Raw genomic sequence first — 22,475 nt, forward strand, 5'->3', positions numbered from 1 at the left:
ATTTACCACAGGAAAACATATACACCAAGACGTGAATAAAATATACTCTGGACAAAGCAGCTGAAAGAAAAGCAGAAGTAAGCAGTTGCATTAATTTTCCCTGCCAAAACTCACTTCCAATTTCAGCAACTAGATAGGTAATCCGTTCATTCGGGTCCCACAAAGTCATTCCTGTGACTTTACCTGTATGAATTTAACATCTGCAAGTGCAATTTGACCAAGTGAAGAATCACATCAGTTTTGCTAGACAGCGAATCCCTGCACCCAGTAAGTATCACTGACATTTATAAACAAAAGTCCCTTCCTTTTCCCTTTAGCTGCCACATGTGAGACACCAAAGAACAGCTCAGCATTTCACTCAACATGCCTTTTTTTTAGCTAACATGCATATTAACCGTATCCCACTGAACATTAAGTATTTAAACATTTAAAGTATCAACAGGAGAATTCAATCACTGCTGTGACGTGGTACACAAATATACATCTTTTTATTTGAAGTAGTAACAGGTGCCAAGCTCCGAGGGATGCAAATATAATGAACTCAAACCAAGAGATATACAAAAATGACTTTGGAAAGAGGAGCTAAAGTCTTGGTCTGAGAAAGTTTTAAGGTGCATGAGGACACAGCTGAATGTTTTGCCTACCTTATGATGAACTTCTCCCCAAAAGATAAGGCCTGAACATGACAGATACACTCAACGCGGTAGTCAGAGGTGTACTGCTATTGTTTGAGTGTCCTCTGCTGGACATACTGCTGCATAGCAATAAAGCCACGAACACGCATTGAATTTTGTTTAGAAAACAACATAACTACAAAACTCAAACTAGTTCCTATGTTTCACACTCACTTAGCTTTTAATAAAATGCTACAACTTTTGAGATTTAAAAAAAATAATCGTTTACAGTATAATTTTCTTTCTGCTGAACTAAGAGAAAAATGCCTATTGGAAACATACCGCTTTTGTCAATTTTGCAGTGGCAAAGGGTTGAAGTGGCTCACTTAGATAAGGTGGAAGAATTTGTCTCAAGGGCCTTGTTTTTCTTTTGAATTCCAATTGAACTTGATGAAATCAGAGTGCTATTGTGAGACTTCTTGCCGTTCCGGCACGCATCCGCACATAGAATCAGCCTCACATTTGGTGGGACTTCGGGATGTGGCTGTTCTGCCAGCACTCATCTTTGAGCCCATCCAAAAACTGTTGACCAGCTCTGCTGAGAACATCATGGGAGACTTTTCTGTACTTTTTGAGAACTTGGTTTGGTTCAAGTAGTTTATTTGGTCTGTTAAGTGTAGCCAAGTACACGTGAGGTACTTTCACACCTGTCTGTACGATCTCCTTTTTGTTGATCATAGGTTTACTATTCCTTTGCCTTTCTGAATTTTCTAAGCTATTAGTTAGTTATTCACGACATCATTAAAGTTGTTTTTAAAAGAAGCTGTCCTGATTCATGTTACACTGTTCCAGACGACTTTCTAAGTATGTGATTCCTTTTCTGCCTCAGAAGGACTTGTCAAATGTTCACTGTTTTTGCAGTTGTCTTCTTTATTCATAGGAACATCATCTTTTCCTCCATTTTCTGCAAGCCTGGAGTTCTTATTTTGAATGTTTTTCTTTACCAATATGAAGAAAAGGATCGCAAGCAAGTAGGAAGGAGCTCTCAACACCGCTGATAAACCAAGGTAGACATACCTGTCAGAGAATAAAAGACAGTGTCTTTTTTTTCAAGTCAAAGAAAATCACTTTTAAATACTTTCAAGGCTCACAAGGGTATAAGGATATATATATATATATATCTTTCAGATAGAAAGAAGCTCAGGAGAAGGCAATTCTAAAACTCATTCTTTGCGGATGGTACTACAAAGTAGGCATTTTGGCAATTATAATCATCTGTTAAAGAATTTAAAGATTTCTATTTGCTTATCAAAGTTGTTACAGAGCTAGATCTGTGTACCTTCCCTCTCACTGGTAAATCATGCAGCCCTTGGTTTTTTAAACTGATTCAAAGGATATTAGAACAAACATTCCATTCCAAAAAGTTCCTATTCTTTATACTAAATGTTGTTTTGTACAGTGCAAAAACTGAGTGAGGAGCCAAGAATTTAAGATTTGATCTTAAAATTTCTCAATTTCAGGAATTCTGGTTTAACCAAAATCTGAGTTAAGACCATTATGTTTGATCAGTGGCATCACACATTACAATATGACAGCTTGAGGAGGATCTGTACAGACAAATACTTGGGACTTCTGGTGCTATACTTTGTCTTACCTGAATGCATTGGAGTCGTATAGCCTGCAAGCTCCTCGCTGTCCACATCTCGTGCTTGCCCATTTCAAGCACGTTTTATCAATTAGTGCCCCAAAATAAACTGGTGCAGGGATCCCAGCTGCAAGGGGATAAGAAAAAATGTCTCAAGATAACAGAGGAAAAGACATTTTTTAAAAATTAGCATTATATTTACTTAGAAGCTAATCATCTGCTGCAATAGCAGCAGTATGTGAGTTGGACTTTGAGGACCTTCCCTATATCAGAATAACTGTAAGCTGGGACACCCTCTCTGTCCCATAGGGTTTGTCAGCCTCAAAGAATGTGGTCTGATGGTGGAGACTTGGCTAGGCTTGTAACATGCATGCTGCTTCTTCTATTTTGGTTTCTCAAGCATGGCATCCAGTGCACACTAAGATGATACAGAAGAGAGCTGGACTGATTGCAGCACTGAACAGATGCAGAGGTCACATTTCCACTTCCACATACAGCTTAAATTAACTGTTCTGGCTCTTCATCTCTGTCAGACAGCAGCTGATAGATAGTGCCTTCCATCTGAAGGGACACCACCAGGTATACATGACTAGAGGTACTGAATATGCTTTTCAAAAATTTCCATGAGTGCAGAGCAACCCAAATCCTTAGCATGACTTGGCCAGATATGAGCTTATGCTTTACTGGAAAAAATTTCTTTACTCATGTCCAGCAAAGCTTCCAGAATCCCATTGGCTTTGCTAGTCCTGAGTGATGGAGAAATTCTGCCCAAACACTGTATGGCAAGGAAAATAAAAAAGGACAAAACATTTGCACACCTTGCTGTCTCCAAAGGTCTCATCACAATCATGACTAGAGACTACAGCCCAAATCTGTAAGCTGCTGTCAATTTTTTAGGCATCATAGCAAATCCATGTCGTTTGATTGTTCACACACATTTCTCTATACTTTTGAAAAACTATTCCTACTGTGTCAAAAGAGAGAACAAAACACAGAGGTGCTTTCTTGCCTGTCTAGGCACCTTAATCAACTGTCTCATTAACAACTCTCAAATGAAAAATGAAAAAAAGAAGAGCACTGCCTCATGCTTAAAGGGAAATGAGATTCAATCTGTTGTGTCCCAGGGAAGCAAAATCTCAATGCGGAGAAAACAATCTGCTACAAGCAGAGTTGTATTAGTGTTGAGTGAAGGGTGATTCTAGTTGGTCTTACATCATTGTGTCTCTGTTATCCATCAGGTGAATGATAAGTTTGAGACTTTACAGCATTATTTAGAAATCCTAGGCAATATTTTAATTTTGCTGAGAATCTCTGACTGTTCTGAAATGGCAGGCTCCCAAAGTGCACTATCATATAATCAGCAAGTCAAAGCTTTTCAAAATTGTGTTAGTTGACTTCTCAGTGAACTCTACACTGTATTTTGGACCTCCAGAAACAACCCAGAATTTTGGGGTATTTCAAGTATACATCTGGTTTACAGACAGTTGTTGCATTCATGTAATTTAAAGCCAAGCAAACAAGCACTTTTGTTAGTCAGAAGGATGTCTCTTACCTAGCATTCTCATAACAAGTGTGTGCAGACCAACTGCAAGAGATTTCAACTCTGGCTGAACGCATCTGAAAGAGAGATGAATGAGTAAGAGGAATCTGCCTATTAAGTGTTTAGACATGCCTATTAAATTGTTAATTTAACCTATCATCTAAACGCAACAACAGAAAACTAAGCTTTGGAAAGAGAGTGCTTCCTATGTCTGCTGATATGGTACAAAGTGGTATGAAAATGGGGAATTAATCTGTTGTTTTCTATCACGTATCTCCTGGGAAGTCCATTCACTGAGTATAATTAAGTAAAAATTTTTAAGGGCGTAATCATGGTCTGAACTAGTGTTAATGAAACGGGTTTTTCAACTTCCTTAATTCCCCACTATACATGTTCTTTACCTGATGGGAAATATCTTACTACCCTGATAGAAAATACCATATAGTCCTAGGACAAACATTTTGCAAGTAGCAGCAGTGGTGCAGCACCTATTTATGCACAAATGACATTCCTCTGTGTAACAACACATCCTGAAGTATGCAATGCCCACCTGTTTCATGGGGAAACACATTTCAAACATCCAGACTGTTCACTGATCTTGAATCCATTGCATATCCAATCTCTGATATCTCCTTACAAATATTAATGTGGTCAACCCTCAGAAAGATGTCTCACAGAGGTGAGTTCACCTTCTGTTTTCCATATTCATTAAGGATGACACAATGCCCTTAAGACTTCCAATAAATTCTCTTTTGGTTACTGAGAAGCATTTTCTAATTTGTAAACTTTGTTCTGAATCACATCTTGGTATGCCTGCACCTTTATACTTCAACAGACACAAGTAACAAAGCCTCAAACTGAACCGTCAGATGTTCTGAATACCCTAACATCTGAAGAGCCCAATATGTCAAATAAATCCAGAAACCCTGACAAATGCACACTATTTTAAATCCTCATAGACAAAATATCCAAGCAGGGAAAGAGGGTATGTTTTAGAAAGCCAGTCATAAGAAAAAACATTATGTGGTATTTGGAAGCAACACACTAGAACCAACTAATTGGCAGTGGCCAAGTAAAGTTTGATATTAACAGCTGCAAATATAAGCAGAATGACAAAACACGTTAGATAAATCATTTTATACTGCAAGAGAGTTGTCTTCTCTCAAAGGAAAGAGAAAAAAGACTAGATATGACTTTGATCACCTCACTGTAAAGCCTGAGCCATCGTTGTACAGTTTAACTTACCTGTACATAATCAGGTATGCTGGAGTGCCTCCCAATGCATAACAAAAGCCACTTAAGACTTGTATTACTGTATAATAAATAAACATCATTGAACAATCATCACTTTTTGGACATTGCCCCAAGGTGACAGAGTTATTTCCTGACCATGAACTGCTGGCTTCAAGACAGCTGCAGTTACGGAAGACCTGGAAGACACAAAAACAGATTTGCTAGGACATTTCTCAGGCAATGAGGATTCCTGCCTTCATACACAGGCAGAGTCTGAAGCCTTACTCTTTCCTTGCTTGCCTTTCCTTGAGACAATGGTCAGCAGTTTCTTTTCTTTACTACAAATTATGCTCAGATTAGGAAGGGATATTCAAGTATGTTCCTAACAGTAGACACAACATCAATTTTTGGAAGATGTATGGAGTGTCTGCAGGACTTTTGAATCTGTATTTGTGTCCCAGAGGAGCTGCTAGAAGGGAAAAGCGAGGTTCAGGGGCTGTGCCTTCTGTTGCTAGTTGTTTTTGCCTGTTAATGGCTTCTTCTGTGGAAAGCACCTGGATCCCAGGTCCACCTCTGCCAAAGCTGATCCACCAGCTGATCCACTAGATGTACCTCAGAGCTGAAAGCAGCAGCACCTGCCAGGATGCAGCTTATACAGACTTCCTGAGAGCAGCAGCAGGTACAGATATATATTTTATACAGATAGCATGAAAGCAATACCTCTTAATCAGAACTTGAAGGCAAGAAAATCTACTGATATAAGGGGAATGAGGCCATGAACCTCAACCTCTACAGAGGAAGACTTTTATGCTGGAACACAGTCTTAGTCTCTTGGACAATCTTAGTCTCTTAGACAGACCCTTAGACATACCTATTAAACTGCTATCACATTAATGATGTGCATCATGGAGGATGGTATGATATGTTAGCGTCCTTCAACACCTGACTTAAAACTTCAGGGCAGCCAAATTGTAGCTTATAAAAGGCAGACCACATATAAACTTCAGAAAGAATGTAAATATTTTGAACTGTTATTTTCCCCCACTTACATTCAATCCACAAAATTTTGTAGCCAGAAAGCATAAATACCTTAGTGACAGTTCTCCAGTCACTCTTCTATTAAGCACATTATACTACTGAAAATCCCTGATGCTAAATGGACAGCAAGCTACAGAAACTTGAGCAGGCTCTTACCATATTCTTCCCATGACCTTCTGAAATTGTACATCCAGCCAGACATGCCGAAATGTATGTCAGACCATTGCCTCCACACACGGGATCCCACACATTGGTGGCACATTTGCAGCCAGAATTGCAGTCAGTAAATACAGAATTTTCATGATACGGAATGGGTTTGCTTAGAAGTTGAGATGAGACAGGAGTAAGAACAACTTTTAATTCAGCACTGAGATCAGTGTAGTTCCTTCTGTGTGACAGTGCCTTTGTTCCCATAAGACCAGAGCATACATTTTAATATTTGAATGTATAAAGTATTGACCTTTTTCCTTCACATGTCATCTCACCAATGCTGATATTCAAGTGATCACCAGATTATTAATAATGCTATGACAAAAATTGCTACTACTACTTAATTGATTGTATATACTCCCAGGTATATACAGAAAAGAAAAAAAATGAAAGTATTTGAGAGTTCAGCTGTACTTACAGCTAGGAACAGACCACACAGCCTCATCAGGTACCTCTTCAGCTGTTGGTAAAAATGCACCAATGCTAGAAACTACACTTCTGAGATCATATGCCAATACAAATGCTAGTGTTTTTCTGTGTGCCTTGGAAAGCCACTTCCTAATGCACAGCCCCTGTTCTAACATCTTTGTTTGCTCAAAGAACTGATAATAACTTCTAACTTGTGACCATTTATTCTGTCTTGACAGGAGAGAACATCTTCATTATGCATAACAGCTTCATTTTGTTTATCAGCAGGTTGAGAGTCTGATGTGTTGGAGTCTTTCCATATCCATGCAGGATGTGCTACTGATGTATGATGAACATATTTTTCATCTTTTTACTGGGTCTGAATAAACTTTGCAAGAAACTGATTTCTGATGTAGAGATGTCTCAGTGTGAAACAGAAATGTCACACCCACATCAGCCAAAATTCCTGCATTAGTAATGATGTAATTTTGATAACATGATTCTGACTGAACTTTTGCCTGTGCTGCACATTGTCAAGCTACCCTCTGCTGATCAACAGAACTATGACAATGACACTCAGTATTTTGTGCTCCCTCTAAGCATTGCAAAAGCATGTTTGTCTTTTATCTCTGATGTCCTTGTACAGTATTTGAACTGTTGCTGCTGTAGAGAAAAACCTTCTCTTCATTTTATACTCACCCATCATATGATGCTGTAATTCCTGCTACCACCTGGTTCTCACAGCCAACAAAAAAGTGCAAGAGAGTGAAGGAATAGGCAAAAAAAGACATCGTAAATGCAAACTTGGTTGCTGTGGTGATGCTCATCTTATACTTTTTCATTATTATTCCTCCCAGGAAAATTCCAATTCCAACAGGTGGTAAAGTTGTCAGTCCTGAAAGGGATTATTGAAGAGGAATGTTAAAATAAGTTAGTTACATTGGGTTTAAGAGTCAAACTCCATTCTTGAATTGATGGCCCTGGCAGAGGTATGTTGTACAACTGTAGGTGGCTTTCTGCTCAACCTAATCTTTGGGTTGCATATACTATTTTGAACTTCTTACATTTCAAAACAGACTGTATGTCTAGTGATGTCAGTGATTTGTTCTCTCTTCAGTAGCAACGTATCACTCAATCAGATGTTAGAGAACTGAAAACTCCCCCAATCCCACTGTGTATTTTGAGTACTCTTGCTAGAATATAATGCTACTGATACTATGTGATATAAAGATCATAATGTAGTATTTTAATCACAATTAAACATAAACATAAGTAACCTAATAGAATATAATTATTTATTCTGTCCCCATACACAATAGTTAGCTTATATGCTGCCTTCATATCAGTCAAGTTCAGGAGTGTTCAGTCCCAGAAGAAGATGCCAGAACTTCTCACAGTTCAACCATCATGACATAAATTGTTATTGCAGTGTAACTCACCTATTAGGAAGTTAGATTTAGATGCAGATTGTCCATACTGTTGTTCCATATACTTTGGCTTGTAAGTCAAGAAACCGATAAAGCTACTGAACTGTAACAGTGAGCAACACAGAAATGTAACGTACATTCGATTACTCAATATTTTTTTCAGAGAGGTACAGAAATCTGAAAGAAAAAGATAAATAAGTTGGCTTTAAAGCTGTATGAAATAATTACAGGTGAGTAGTTCATGAAATTTAGGGTAAAATCCTTCTTTTAACTGTCCAAAGTCTAATTGTACTGATCTTCATTTGCTAGTGAGTACCTGAAAGCAAAACCAGGCTATTGGAAAACTCTAGATGTTGAAGTAAGTGAAGAGAACCTGAACAGAAGAGTGAATTGCAGGTTAGGGCCTGAGTTCTGCGCATGTGAAGACACAAGGGCTCCACACAGAAAAAGACTTCATTCAGCTCACGAGTTTCAAGGCTAAGTGACTGGCACCTTTTTAGAGAAGCATGTCTTTCATTGGGATCTGAACTTAGACGGGAGGAATTTCTGGTGACATAAAGCACCTCTTCCTTTTACCTTTCCTCCCCTTTTATACCATAACGTCTGCACAATCAGAATTCAAGCCTGCTATGTTTTCCTCAGGCAGTAATGAGCTTCAGAGTCTTCACAAGCTCTGTGATGACCAGAAAAATGATTTGGCTTTTCATAACACAGAAGGAGACTTCTAATATTTTCTTCAAGTCTTGATGCAGAAACAATGTTACCTCTACTCCAATTTCTATTGCTGAATTTCTGAACTAGGTGCCATGCAGATGTACATGCAGAGCCTCACGGTCTTGAGGAAGCTTTCTGACTTCTTATATTTATTGGATAACTCCTTTCCTGGGGTTAGTTAACTCACTCACTGAAGTGTAGGGCAGGTAAAATACTGTGCAGAAGTATCACATTTTTACTGTACATTTGCATTCCATAAATATCTCACACAAAACTTGCCTTTCAGCATTGTTGACCACTTTGTTGGCTTAGATTTTGCAGGAGGAAGTGACTTTTTTGTGGCTCCTGTATTTTCCAGGAGGCCAGGTGAAGTTTTGTCCTTATTGGCTTTCAGAGGCCTTTTCAGACTCTTTGGCAGGAAGCAAAATGGAATAGCAGCTAGGAAACTGATTGTTCCACCTATTAAAAAACCAAGCCACCAGGCACCCACCCAGCGAGAGTCCTGAGGAGTGATGGAAATTTTTCCTAGAATCCAATGAAACAGAACTGAGTTAACTGAGAGGATGGAACTTCCCACACTTAATTTGCTAAAATAGCCATATTTGTATAGAGCTTGAATTTCAGCAGTAACAATGAACACCCAGTAAGAGACCTTTTTTGCAGTGAAAGTATTAAAACTCATATTCTTTGCAGTGAGGGGATCATCTAGTTGGAAACAGGTGATTTTAATGTCCCTTCCAATCCAAGTCAGTCTATGATTTTATGATCCATAAAAGCTGTAAAACTAATGTACTAGCAGAATCTTCTCATTAAGATTGCAACTTAGAAAACTTTTTTTAGTCTCTGAGCATTCTTGTCACTAAATTCTAAGATTAGACATGTATTTTAATCCTTAAAGTCTAGAAGAAGGTTCTAAAATGTCCCTTGTCTAATTCAGCCTTCAAACCGAAAGCTTCCAGTAATTTAATAAAATCATAATGAAACATAAAATACAATAATAAAAATGATATAATTGAGGTAAATTAAATAGAATCAAATTAATACAAATAGTATTTAAAATACTCTTGTGCAAATATGTAGATGAACAGGTATTAACTTACTTTCACTTCGCCTATTTTGCTTACCTAAATCCACAAATCCAACATCCACGTAGAGTCTGGCACATAAGGATCCCAACAGGAAACCAAACATTGGGCCCATCATGGCTATTGTGTGCAAACATGCTGAAAATATAATAAAGCAGATTATGTTAATGGGTGAATGTTTTCTCCTGCGGAGGATAATCAACCTCTTATGTTAAGAACCTCTCAGTTTATTTTATGTTGACATTACCTACATATACAGGAACATTCTCTTCTTTAGCAAAATCGTCAAGATAAGAGATGCCCAGTGGTGTTATTGGAGTTTCACCAATTCCACGTAACAGGTTTCCCAGTAAGATATATATCCACATATATGATGATGGTTCTTTCTCACAGGCTGTGGATAATGAGTTGTTACATTTTCATTATAGAATAGTTTAAGGGGAGAAATAGTGACAAATCACAGGAAATTCAACACATGGTTATAACTTAGTATTTAAGATTTGATCAGCATTCTCCTTATAGAGGATCAATGAAAGGCTGGCAACTTCATTATATCTTTTAATAATCTTTATAAATCATATTTCTCTACCTTCATTGTATTTGATTTCTAAAGGTACAGGTAAGCATCATCCACCAGGAAAAAAGTCCATGTGGAGGAAAAAAACAACAAAAGACAGACTGATGCTATCATTACAGTGTTACCTGGCATATAAAATGAGAAGTTTGAGATGGTTAGTGTGTATAGTTTGACTCCATCACTACCCAGTTCCCATGCAAAGCAATTCGTATAACATCTGTATTCCATGTTGTAAGTAAGATCAGAGAAATCTCAACTTCTCTTCCCCTGCTGCCATCTCTTCCCCCAAACCTGAGTAACTGAAACCCTTAGAAATCTCTTTGCGAACAGACTCGGCACCTCCTTCATAGTTAGGGTCATTCTGTAGAAATTTGGAAGAGTGAACACAGGAAAACTGTGACCTGTGTCCTAGCAATTTGTATTTGATGGATGTTTCTTTTCCAGACAAAATGCACGAAGCATGCTGAAATATTAGTAATATTCTCAGGAAGGTAGAGACTGAAGTTAGAAACCTGTCTGAGCATCTTGCACTGGGCAGTGATTTATTCCACATGTAACCAAAGGAAAAACTAACTCCTATATCGATGTTTACACAGATCCTTACCAGACTGGGAGGTGTCCAAAAAGGTTTCATTCAAATATTGATGTGGAAAGCAGGGATTCATGCTTGAAGTTGAGTTGGCAGAAGATCTTGTGTCTGATGCTGTCTCATACTTATAACTGAAAACATTTAACAGTAACTTTAGAAGCAAGATTCAGTATGGAAATGCTAGTATAGTAGGCTAGGTGTTGCTTGAATGCTATTTCCATGAAGGTGTTTTTGTTTAAATACCAATCTAAAATGTGTTACTGAAGGAGTAAGAAGAAAATTTACTTAAGTATATTTTTAAAGTGTGGAATATCAAAAATGAGCAGCAAATAAAATACTCATCTGGAAGATATAACATTTTAAGCTGGAAATGACTTTGAAAGTAATTCAGGCAGGACTGAATATGTACTGTCAAGTCTTAGGGTCTGCTCCAAGTTATATACCTATGCTGACTATACTATCAGGGAGAAAAAGAACAATCTCTGGAGTCTGAGTCTCCCTTGCTATCTTGGATATATGTTTCTGTGAGGATAGGAAAGAAGCAAGGAAGGTACATGTAAACCTAACTGAGGAGAAAGTGCAATGAATTTATGCAGAACTACATGGTAAAGATCATAGTCTGCTTCTAGGAACTAGGCTGGCTCTATTTGATTAAGAGGCCTTATTTTTTCAGGTTGAAACAAAGGGTGTTTATCACAGGAAAAAGTGCAGAATAGTTTCCTTATAAAAATTCAGGCTGAGATCCATGAGACACTTTATGAGTTTATCTACCAGTATAGATCAGCTAGATGCTCAGCTTCACTTAATCAGTGAAAAATAGAAGTCTGATGGCAAGACCTACCAACATGAAAAAATATTTAAGTTCCTCTAGAGCTTAGAGAAGATTAAGACAGATTAGTTTTAGCAGACGTGGACATTCAAGAATGCAACAAGGAAGGCTTAGGCCCAATAGAAATTAAATCTAGTGAGAAGTATAAGGAATGGAGGAAGGATTTCTTTAAGCATATCAAAAGCAAAAGGGAGACTAGGGAAACTGTAGGCCCACTGATGAACAAAGTATGTGCTCTGGTAATGGGAGACACTGAGAAGATGGAGTTACTGAATGCCTTGCCTTCTTTGCTTCAGTCTTTACTCGTAAGGCTGCACCTCAGAAATCCCAGACTCTGGAATTAGAAGAGTCTGGTGGAAGGAAGACTCCCCCTTGGTCAAAAAGGATCTGGTCGGAGATTGTCTAGGCAAACAATGCACACAAATCCATGGTCCCCAATGGTATGTACCCATGAGTAGCGAGGGAGCTGACAGACATGACTGCCAAACTGCTCTCTATCATCTATAAAAGATCATGGAGAATGGGAGAGGTGTCTGAATACTGGAGGAAATCTAGTGTCACTCCAGTCTTCAATGAGGGTGAGAAAGAGGAAGCAGGAAACCATAGGTCAGCCAACCTTGTCCTGGATGCCCCGTCCTTGGAGGTGTTCAAGACCAGGTTGGACAGGGCTCTGGGCAACCTGATCTAGTAAAGGCGTATGTTTGGTGGCCCTGCCAGGCAGGGGGGTTGGAACTACATGATCCTTGAGGTCCCTTCCAACCCGGGTCATTCTGTGATTCTGTGATTCTGTGATTCTGTGATTCTGTGTCTCTATCCTTGAGGAAGTGATGGAAAAGCTTATTCTAAATTTCATTTTAAGCACATAGAAGAAAAGGAGGTTATAAAAAGGAGTCAGCAATCATGATTAATCAGGTAGCTATGAGTGGTTTGGCAGATGAGGGGAGAGCAGTAGATGTTGTCTACGTTCACTTCAGAAAAGCTTTTGTCACCCTCAACATCCTTATAATGAAGTTTAAGAAGAGAGGGCAGTGAGGTAGTCTGAGAACTGGCTAACTGGCAGAGCTCAGAGAGTTGTGATCAGCATATAGTTGGAGGCCTGTAATTAGTGGTGTTATGCAGGGGTTGGTACGGGGAGTGTTCCTGTTCAATATCTTCATCAGTGACCTGGATGAATGTACAGAGCCCACCTGCAGCAAGTTTGCTGATGATATGGATCTAGGAAGAGTGGCTGACATGCCTGAAGGCTGTGTTGCCATTCAGAAAGATCTGGATAGTCTGGAGAGCTGAGTGGAGAGGAACCTTGTTAGGTTCAACAAAGGCAAGTGTGGGGTCCTACATGTGGGATGGAATAGCGGTATGCATCAGTACAGGTTTTGGGGTGACCTGCTGGAGAGAAGCACTGAAAAGAAAGAGCTGAGTGCCTGCTAGACAATAGGTTGACTGTGCACTTTTGTGGTTGAGAAGACTAATGGTATCTTGGGGTGCATTAACAGGAGCATCTAGGCACGTGATTCTTCACCTCTACTCTGCCCTGGTGAGGCCACATGCATAGTTCTGTGTCCAGTTCTGGGCAACTCAGTTCAAAAAAGATAAGGAACCTCTAGAGAGAGTCCAGAGGAGAGCTACAAAAATGATGAAGGGCCTGGAGCTTCTTCCTTCTGAGGAAAGGCTGAGAAACCTGGGACTGTTCAGACCGGAGAACACTAAGAGACGATCTTGTCAACACTAAATGGTAGGCGTGAAGGGAATGAGACCATGCTATTTTTGTTGGTGCCCATTGACAAAAACAGGCACAAAATGGAATGTGGAATGTTCCATCTGAACATGAAGAAAAACTACTTAACTTTGAGGTGACAGAGAACTAGAACAGGCTGCCCAGAGATGTTCTGGAGTCTCTTTCTCTGGAGATATTCAGAACCAGTCTGGACACCTTCCTGTGCAACCTACTCAAAAAGATCTGCTTCAGCAGAAGATTGAACTACATGATCTCCAGAGGTCCCCTGCAACATGGATGACTCTGTGATTCTGTGATTTGGAAGAGAAAATGAGCTGAGAACGATACCACGAGCACCTGTACATCTGCTAGCTCTGAAGCTGAAAGCTGCCTTCTGTAAGGATATGCTACGGGAAAGCACAGTCTGCTTCACGAATACTCCATCTTACACCCTCAAGTCCAATATTATGTTACTCTAATCAGTCTTGATTTGTACTTACTATCCCATGAAGAAATGAGGCAATGCTGTTAAAAGACTTCCCAAAGCCATAGTAAAGCATCCAACAGCAATTACTTTGGGCCTATGAAGTTTAGCTCCAAAGTAGCTCACAAATGCAATCACCAGTAAATTACCTGGAAAGTAACGAACAAAATTAATACTAGACACCACGTCTCATATTTCTCTGAACAGTTTTCTGCATATTATAGAGTATTATTACCCATCTCAAAGCTTCCATCGATGAAACCAACAGTAGAGGATGGAAGGTCAAATCTTCGTTCAATTTGTGTGATGGAACTTTTCATAATTGTACCCGACAAAGTTTTACTGAAGTAGCTGAATGATAAAGCAGCAAGAAACACCTGAGGGAAGATGGAGATAGATAGAAATGGGAGGTAGGGGTAAGGAAAGATGTCACATAGAAGTCAAAGTATTTTTAAAACTATGTGGAGCAATCATCATGGTGTAAGCTTGTTACTCAAATTACACTGACAACACTGTGTTTGAATTTTCTGTACTCTTGTTATAAGAGTGGTGCCAGGATGTAATCAGTGATGTTTGTTTACCACTCAGCTTTTCCTTGCTGGTGCTAGGTGTTGCACTGAAAGCTCTCACTTGCATTACTTATGTTCAGGGTTGCAACAGCCATCTTAGTGACCAGAAAGCCTGAGCTGACCTGTGTTGTAAGCCAGAGGTTTTCCAAAGCAGAAATCCTGAGGACTGTAGAACTTAAATTTGGCAGTCAAAAAACTGGGGACCACTTGTAGATTTTGCTGCAGATGGCATTCTTCATCAAGACTGATTTAATGAAACTAGTCTCACCTACAGTTAATCTCAGCTCCAATTGTTTTCTGTTTGGGCTGCATGACACTTATTTTATGCCAGTTCATAACTGGTTCTAACTTAAGCACGTAGCTAGCCATGGCACCAAAATAAAGCTTTTGCACAAGATGCTTCTGGAAGTAGTACAGGCTAATTTGTGTTCACCACTGTCTATAATATATTGAGATATGTGGATTTTGTCTATGTCACTCTTATACCAAATATCTGACAACAAGAAGCTTGACATTCTTTATAATTTTATAGTTGCTTCCACTAACACACATTTTGACTTTTGCAAATAAAAATGTATTTGATAAGAAGTTAAACTAAGTTTGTTTAAAGATTGTCTAACTATTTCAACATAATCTAAAAACAAATAGACTTACTGCTTAGTGGGTAAAAGTTCCAATACAACACAAGTAAAGTAAACAGAAGTAAATATAGGTTTAGACTTTGCAATTCTATCTGTCAATGTAAGAAATGCAGTCAGCAACATGCTTGAAAATAGGTATATTTGTTTTCGTTTGGTCTAGGAATGAAGATAAAATCTCACAAGCACAGACTTTGTCCTAATGTTTTAGATCTCCTGAGCATAACTGGCAAAAGAAAAAAAAAAAAAGGTCTGTAAGAATCACCTTTTTTTGCCTTGCACTGAGAGCAATGCTCTCCTAGATGTTTTGGCTGAAATCACAAACTGCCGATAAGCATGAAAATGCAAACAATGACTTAGATATTAAAGTTTTGAAAGTGCAGTCCCCATGTAAGCATAAACTATTTGACAAGATGAGGGGGTTGAAGAACAGTTTGTCTTGTACCACCAAAAGATTGTGTTCACTGAAGTCTAATTGCTGTAAAGTCATTCACAGACACATAGAGACAGAGATCCACAGGCTTGCAGTGCAGCCTGTGCATACAACAGTGAAGTTAGTCTTGTGAGTCTTCCAGAGAGCTCAGATTCTGTATCTGTGTTGTATATGGGTGGCATCTCTGAGTCAGATAACATAAATAATAGAACAAACTTCACCTGACACTCAGTCCAAACCACTCCAGAAGTATAAGATGTTTAAAACTGCCTATTTTTTTTTCCATTAATTTTGTCATTTCACATAACTTTTTATAGAGGTTAACACATCCTAGCTCCATAGTGTCTATGGAATTTAATCTGAGATGAAGATGGCTGAAGAACTAGTTGAACTGGACAACAGGAAGGTGACCAGTGTCATTTACCTAGGCTTGAGCAAGGCCTTTGACATGGCATTATGACACCATATCTTTATCTCCAAATTGGAGGGATGTGGATTGATGAGTGGACCACCAGACAGATAAGGAATTGGCTGAAGGGCTGCAGACATAGGGTTGTGATTAATGGTTCAATGCCCAGGTGGAGGCCAGTAATGAGCAGTATCCCCCAGGGGACTGTCTTGGGACCGGTGCTCTTTAACATCTTTATCAATGACATTGATAATGGAATTGAGTACACCCTCAGCAAGTTTGCTGATGACACCAAGCTGAGTAGTGCAGCTGACATGTTAGAAGAAAGGGATGCTATTCAGAGGCACTGCAACAGGCTTGAAAGGTGGGCCCAGGTGAATCTAATGAGGTTCAACACAGCAAAGTGAAAGGTTTTGCACTTGGGTCAGAGGAATCCCAGGCATATTTACAGACTGGGAGGAGTAGTCCTTGAGAGCAGCCCTGAAGAGAAGGACCTGGGGGTCCTGGTGGATGAAAACCTTAACATAAGCCAGCAGTGTACTCTTACAGCTCAGAAAGCAAATGGTACCCTGGGCTCCATCAAAAGAGGGGTGGCCAGCAGGGACAGGAAGGTGATTGTCTCTATCTGCTCTTCCATTGTGAGGCCCCATCTGGAGTACCGGACTGGAGCCCCCAATACAAAAACACAGAGATTTGGAGAGGGTCCACAGGAGGGCCACAATGGTGATCAGAGAGTTGGAGCACCTCCCCTGTGAAGATAGGCTGACGGAGCTGGGCTTGTTCAACCTGGAGAAAAGAAAGCTGTGGGGAAACCTCACTGCAGCCTTTCAGTATCTAAAGGGGGCCTATAAAAAGGAGGTAATTTATAATGTCAGACACTGAACAGCATTCCTTAACATAAAAAAGTGGTAATTTGTAGTGATATTAGTAAGAACCAAACCTTCAAGCCTGTGCAACAGGAGGCCTTCTTTTTGACTCTCAGTTTTTCACTTGCTTCGTAGTCCAAAAGCTGGGAAGGTTCTGCTTCCTGGTTTGAGTCATCGATATTGCTGGATTCAGTTTCTGCTGTCATGGTTGATTTCTCTGATGAGGGATCTGAACCCAAGAGAAAATGAAAACAGATATAATGATAACATGCCAAAATGGAGTTGTTTGAGAATATCTCTGATGAAACAGTAGTCATGGGAAAGCACTGAGATGACGAAACTGAATTTTCCATTGGAAATATTTTGGTTTAATGACTTAGGTATTTCAAAGTGTGTCCTTGTTTAAATTCTGGATTACTTTGTTTGGACACCTCATTTTTTAAAATGCTTGGCAATGTGGGTTTTTTTATGCCTAGAGTGATTTTTAGTACTAAAAAGACTACTCCCACAAAGGCATAAGAGAAAACGTAAACCAGAGGGGTCAGCATGACATCAATACTGAAACATGGGGAGTACTAGGGAAACTCTGCATTTGTGGGCCACGTTGCTTAAGACTCAATCAGAATTTTGGGAAGTCTTGTGTAATAACACTCTGTCATTCAACCTGCCCTTTTGCACCAATTTGCAGGCAACAATTCCTGGCAACAAAGAATTAGTTACTTTATTTATCTGATCTCCTTTATGGAGTTTGTATTTTTTTTTTTTTTTCTTCTTTCAATGTTACACAAGGTGTCCTTAGTCCCCTTCTGTCTACAGAGTTATAACTATATTCACTGATGCTTGAAAACCTTTGGAAATCAGTAATTTGGGAGAACTATACTAATTCCACTGGGAAGAGCACACCTTGTATTCACATTATTTTCTCTTGTGAATTTTTTTTATGTTGAATGATTTGTCACATGATTAAGTTGAATTTGGTTTTATTGCAATGAATACTACAGACTTCATCTTTCTCTTTTCTCATTTCTTTTTCTTTTTCTTCTTCTATATATTTGAGAGATGTAAGTAATTAGAAAGGAGATTACTTCAGTGAAAGGCTACAAGGGAACTCTACATATCTATCTGCAGAATTTATTTAAAGAAGGAAAGCACTTGCCCGTTTGTGCATCTCCAACTACAAACAGAAAAGGTTTCTGAAGAAAGATCCAGATGACATTGAAGAGCCTCGTGGAAGAAAAATAAACGAATCACTTGAAAAGGAGCCTTCTTCAGATCCGCAGATTTTGACACTCAGAGGAGATAAGAGTATTGGTAATAATGACCCCAAATCATAGCTGACTGGAACTGATTTATTTCACCTTTCACAGTACCCTGCTCATTTCAGAAAAGAGTGAGAATGATAGAGAGGGGAGGAAACTCATACAAAGAGAGATTTTCCATGGTTGAATGGAGCTGAAAAAAGTTGGATGAACTTTTTCAGTGCTGGAAAATGTCCATCTGCATTTGCAAATTTCTTTGCTGCAGTTTGCATGGCAGAGTAAGGCTTTTCAGATCATTTAAAGGGTAGGCATTTCTTTAATGCATGATGGTGAAGAATGTTTCCTTACATTTAAATGGAGCAGGATTAAGACCTAAGGATATTTAAAACAAGTAAACACATAGAGATCTGAATAATTTGGAGTCTTCTTTGCTTATGTTCGTGAGCATATCCTTAGATACTAATGCTGGCATAAACAATACCTTTCATTTCCCACTGTGTCCCACTCTCCTGACTCATGCAAATACCACTGCTTCTGTGGCTGTGCTGTAAATCTGGATGAGAACACAGGTCCACAAAAAGATTCAGAACTTTTCCTTCTCCTTGGCTCCTCATACAGGTAGGATCAAAAAACAGAGGTAAGGATTTCCTCATATCTGCCCAACTACCAGCAGAAATGACTATGAAATAAAACTCTTAGTGTTTGGGGAGTTGGTAAATACTCATGAGCACCTTGTCCTCTGAAATTCAGCTATTTCTGTGTAATGTGACAATATTAGCTTCTCTCTCTCATAAAGACAAGCAAAGGACTACTTTGCAAGGGTAGTACTGGAAAAGGTGCTGCTTTTGCTGGAGAAGAGTGGGAGCATGGGAAAGAAGTGAAAAGATGGTGTGGCTTGTGCTGGAGAGATGTCAGAGTGAGCTGTGTGCAAAGAGCAGCAGTTGGAGATGCTGGCAACATCTACCACTGTCCTCAGTTGACCCTGACCTACATGGAAACTTATGAAAGACTGACGAGAGTAGGGGTGGGAAAATGCCATGCCACAACATAAGAAAATGTGTATATATAAAAGGCTAATTTGTTATTGATATCAACATAAATTAGCTGATTAGCTTAACAGTTTCAAGTATTGATGAAGTTCATGTCCTAGATTTATTTGATTAATGTTCTTTATTTATTTTTTATATCTTTAATTAATAGAGGAACTGGTTACAAGCAGAGAATAAGAATGAAGCCTTCTGCATCGAATATATTCATTCAGTTATATGATTTCTCTATAACTATTACACTTCACTTGCACAAGGCATTTTGCTGTAGTAACTAGCTTGAGACATTTGCATTTGCAGAATGGCAAGATCACTCAAACAATGTTTTAGGTTAGTTAGGTAGTCTTTCAGCCTAAATGAAAATCACCCTGGCTTCCATCATCAAGGAAGGAATCAATATTCAAATCAAAAGCAACCATAATAAAAGTAGCAAGCCATATTCTGAGAATGAACGTTAACACTCTTCTAGTTCAGTTTTCAGTTGTATACAAACAACATTGGATGGACAGTTAGTTACACTTGTTTGGCTTTGTGCTCAGGTGAGGGAAGATCAACTGTCTTAATTACTAATCACTGTGTATCAGATGTGCTGGTGAGAGCTGAGAGATTTCATGGCATGGCAGGAAGTACAAAGCATCGCTTGCAAACCGATTCCACAGGACAGCCGTCCTCTGGAGAATGGAACAGCCACAGGATTCTTCAGTACTTTAGGGTATACAGTCTGATAGGGACTGTGGCCTAGCTCTCTTCCTGTAAGGTATATCTGTTCCTTAATGAATATTTAAAAAGTAAATTTGACCTTGATTTTCTACTTTCTTTTTTATATGCAAATTATATTATATGCAAATTAAAGTAAATAAACAACATGAACAACAGATAATTAGTTTAAAAAGATCAAGACAATATTTTGCTGTGGATTTTACAGTTGTTATGAATCAAAAGTAAAATGATTCAGAGGAATTTTCAGGATCCACCAAGGACATTAAGTCCTTGGGCTGTTTCTCACTGAAGCTGTGTTCTCAGCATCTGTACCACCACAAACATTACCGCATTAAAAATAATACGCTCAAGATTTCATCTAATATCTTACGGAACTGAATTGATTTACACTAACTGCAGTGCTAATCCAATTGCCTTATTGATTCTTAAAGACATTATGGTTTCATAATAATACTTTTCAAGTCAAGGTAATATGACAAATGAACATCATAGTACCATGCAGGCCTAAAGCTGCTTGCATTGTTTGTGATATATGATGTTTACTTTTCAGAAAGACATATAGGATAGGAATTCTAACACCATCACTAAAATGTTAATATTTACAACATGAATGTTAGCAGTGTAGTTGTTCAGAGGAAACAGAGGCAGTACCACACAAGTAATGTTCATTGGCTACAAACATTAAAGGACATTTTGAGGTTAAGACAAACAAAAAGAATATTAAAGAGGTTCCTACCTAGGTTCTGTATCCACAACAACAGAAGTTATATTACCACACAAATGCTCAAAATCTGGAATATTCTCTCCTTAAGCAAGGCTGTATTGGTACTTGGTAGAGAAATCATTAACTTCTAACACAAACTATGGTTTAAGTAGTTTTAATCCTGTCTCCTCCCAGTTCTGCCCTCTGTTAAAGGTCCGAAAATACATGTTTATCTACAGTGGTCAAAAATTAATTGGATAGAAAATGTGCAAGTGTGTTCTATTTGTACACCCTTTTGTGAAATACCTGCTTTCCCAAGCTTATTCAGTTTATAAATTCAAGTTATTCACACCTTCCTAATGTTTAAAAATGGGGTGTCCTGACTTCAGAGGTGTTCCTGATCACTAATAGCTAAAATGTATTTGAACAAGATGTTTATTTTCCTAGTCTGTGGCTAATGTCCATCCATCTAGGACTGACAGAGACAGACAAGGACATGCAGAAGGAGAAAATGCCATGAATTAGGTGTATTGAACAAAGTAGTTGTTCAAGAAACAGTAAAGCTTTGAAGAATGCTCAGATTTATAACTTCAGTGTTACTGACAACACAGGCAAACCTGAAAGTGCACTGGGCCATGTGTACTTTGGATCAGCCCTTTGGCTGCTTACAGCTCTAGTTCAAGGAATCCTTTACTGGGTTTCTGACAAGTATTTTATTTGATCATGGTGTTATTATGAATTGTGATTTATCCCTACAAGTATAGTTAAAAGAGAGACCTCACAGCATGTGAACAATGACTGCTGTCTGCCTAGATGTTACACCAAAATGTGCCATTCCTTGCAGCTTGTGTACTCTGCACTGCCCTGGCAATCACCTCGCCCATTCTTTTACCTGCTATGAACAACTGTAGTTGTATAATAATGATGACATTTGCACTGTTATCAGAGATATGTTGCACTGCTCTTTGCTTTTATTTCTGATGCTTAGTTACAGTTTCCATTTCTGGAATAAGAGACAACAATATCAAGGAAATAGTAGTGACCTCAAAGTTAAATGGCGTGGCAATTCATATGTCAACATTCATAAAATTATAAAACAAGACCGCAAAGGGAATTGTACGTCACAAATACAGCTCACAAACTCCAAATCACTCTCTGTGACAAGATCACAGCCAGCCTTGAAAACAATAAGAATTGTTTTCCTATCAACTTATAAGCTTACTGCAAAACATCGCTTCTCCATCAAAAAAGAAACATTTTAATTTCCATTCTATGAGTATTCATGATCAAATTAAATTCTGGCTTTGCTCTAGCTAAAAGGGTTCTGTAAAAGTTTTTCTATTCCATCTGATACTTAGCACTCAAACTTGATAATAAATGAAGAATGCAGTTTCAAGTTGTTTTACTGCATGTGCAAGCTAATCATGCTCAATCCCTTCCCAAAAATCAGTCTTTCTTGATTCTACAAGCACAACCTTGGAGCCCTTGACTACAGTGCTTTCTGACTGCATTTGTATTTTATCAGTGGCCACAGGAGTATTCTCACCAATGCTACATACTGAGATACTGACTATTTCTTATCTCAGGCTTTGCCTGATACATACTAAGACTTCAGAAAACATTTTCAGAAAAACACTTTTTTTCAGACTGGCTCTTAGTTATCTACAATTAAGAGATGCATTCAGGGCCTTCTAAAAATTTCCAGCCCAGAAGCTTTTACCTTGG

At 38.7% G+C, this 22,475-nt stretch overlaps 1 protein-coding gene across 3 annotated transcripts; it reads right to left on the minus strand.

Moving 5' to 3' along the window:
* Positions 1-466: 466 nt before the first annotated feature.
* On the minus strand, positions 467-20,933 carry LOC107316661 (solute carrier organic anion transporter family member 1C1-like). 3 transcript variants are annotated; one of them, XM_015868433.3, is made up of 15 exons: positions 20,784-20,933; positions 17,097-17,251; positions 14,343-14,484; positions 14,124-14,256; positions 11,096-11,211; positions 10,162-10,308; positions 9,954-10,052; positions 9,109-9,354; positions 8,128-8,292; positions 7,388-7,583; positions 6,227-6,389; positions 5,045-5,229; positions 3,812-3,876; positions 2,269-2,386; positions 467-1,691 (listed from the first exon to the last, which is right to left on the minus strand). In XM_015868433.3, exons 2-15 carry the CDS (start codon positions 17,226-17,228, stop codon positions 1,475-1,477), a joined length of 2,124 nt encoding a protein of 707 aa, XP_015723919.2. In that variant the 5' UTR covers positions 17,229-17,251; positions 20,784-20,933; the 3' UTR covers positions 467-1,474. The 3 variants fall into 3 exon arrangements, with proteins under 3 accessions (XP_015723919.2, XP_015723926.2, XP_085398886.1); XM_015868440.3 differs by lacking the exon at positions 20,784-20,933 and adding an exon at positions 18,179-18,414; XM_085542760.1 differs by lacking the exon at positions 11,096-11,211 and having other exon boundaries at positions 20,784-20,882.
* Positions 20,934-22,475: the final 1,542 nt, after the last annotated feature.

This window comes from Coturnix japonica, chromosome 1 (assembly GCF_054131305.1).
Source record: "Coturnix japonica strain WE chromosome 1, WE-NBRP24, whole genome shotgun sequence".
NCBI classification, from domain to species: Eukaryota; Metazoa; Chordata; class Aves; order Galliformes; family Phasianidae; genus Coturnix; species Coturnix japonica.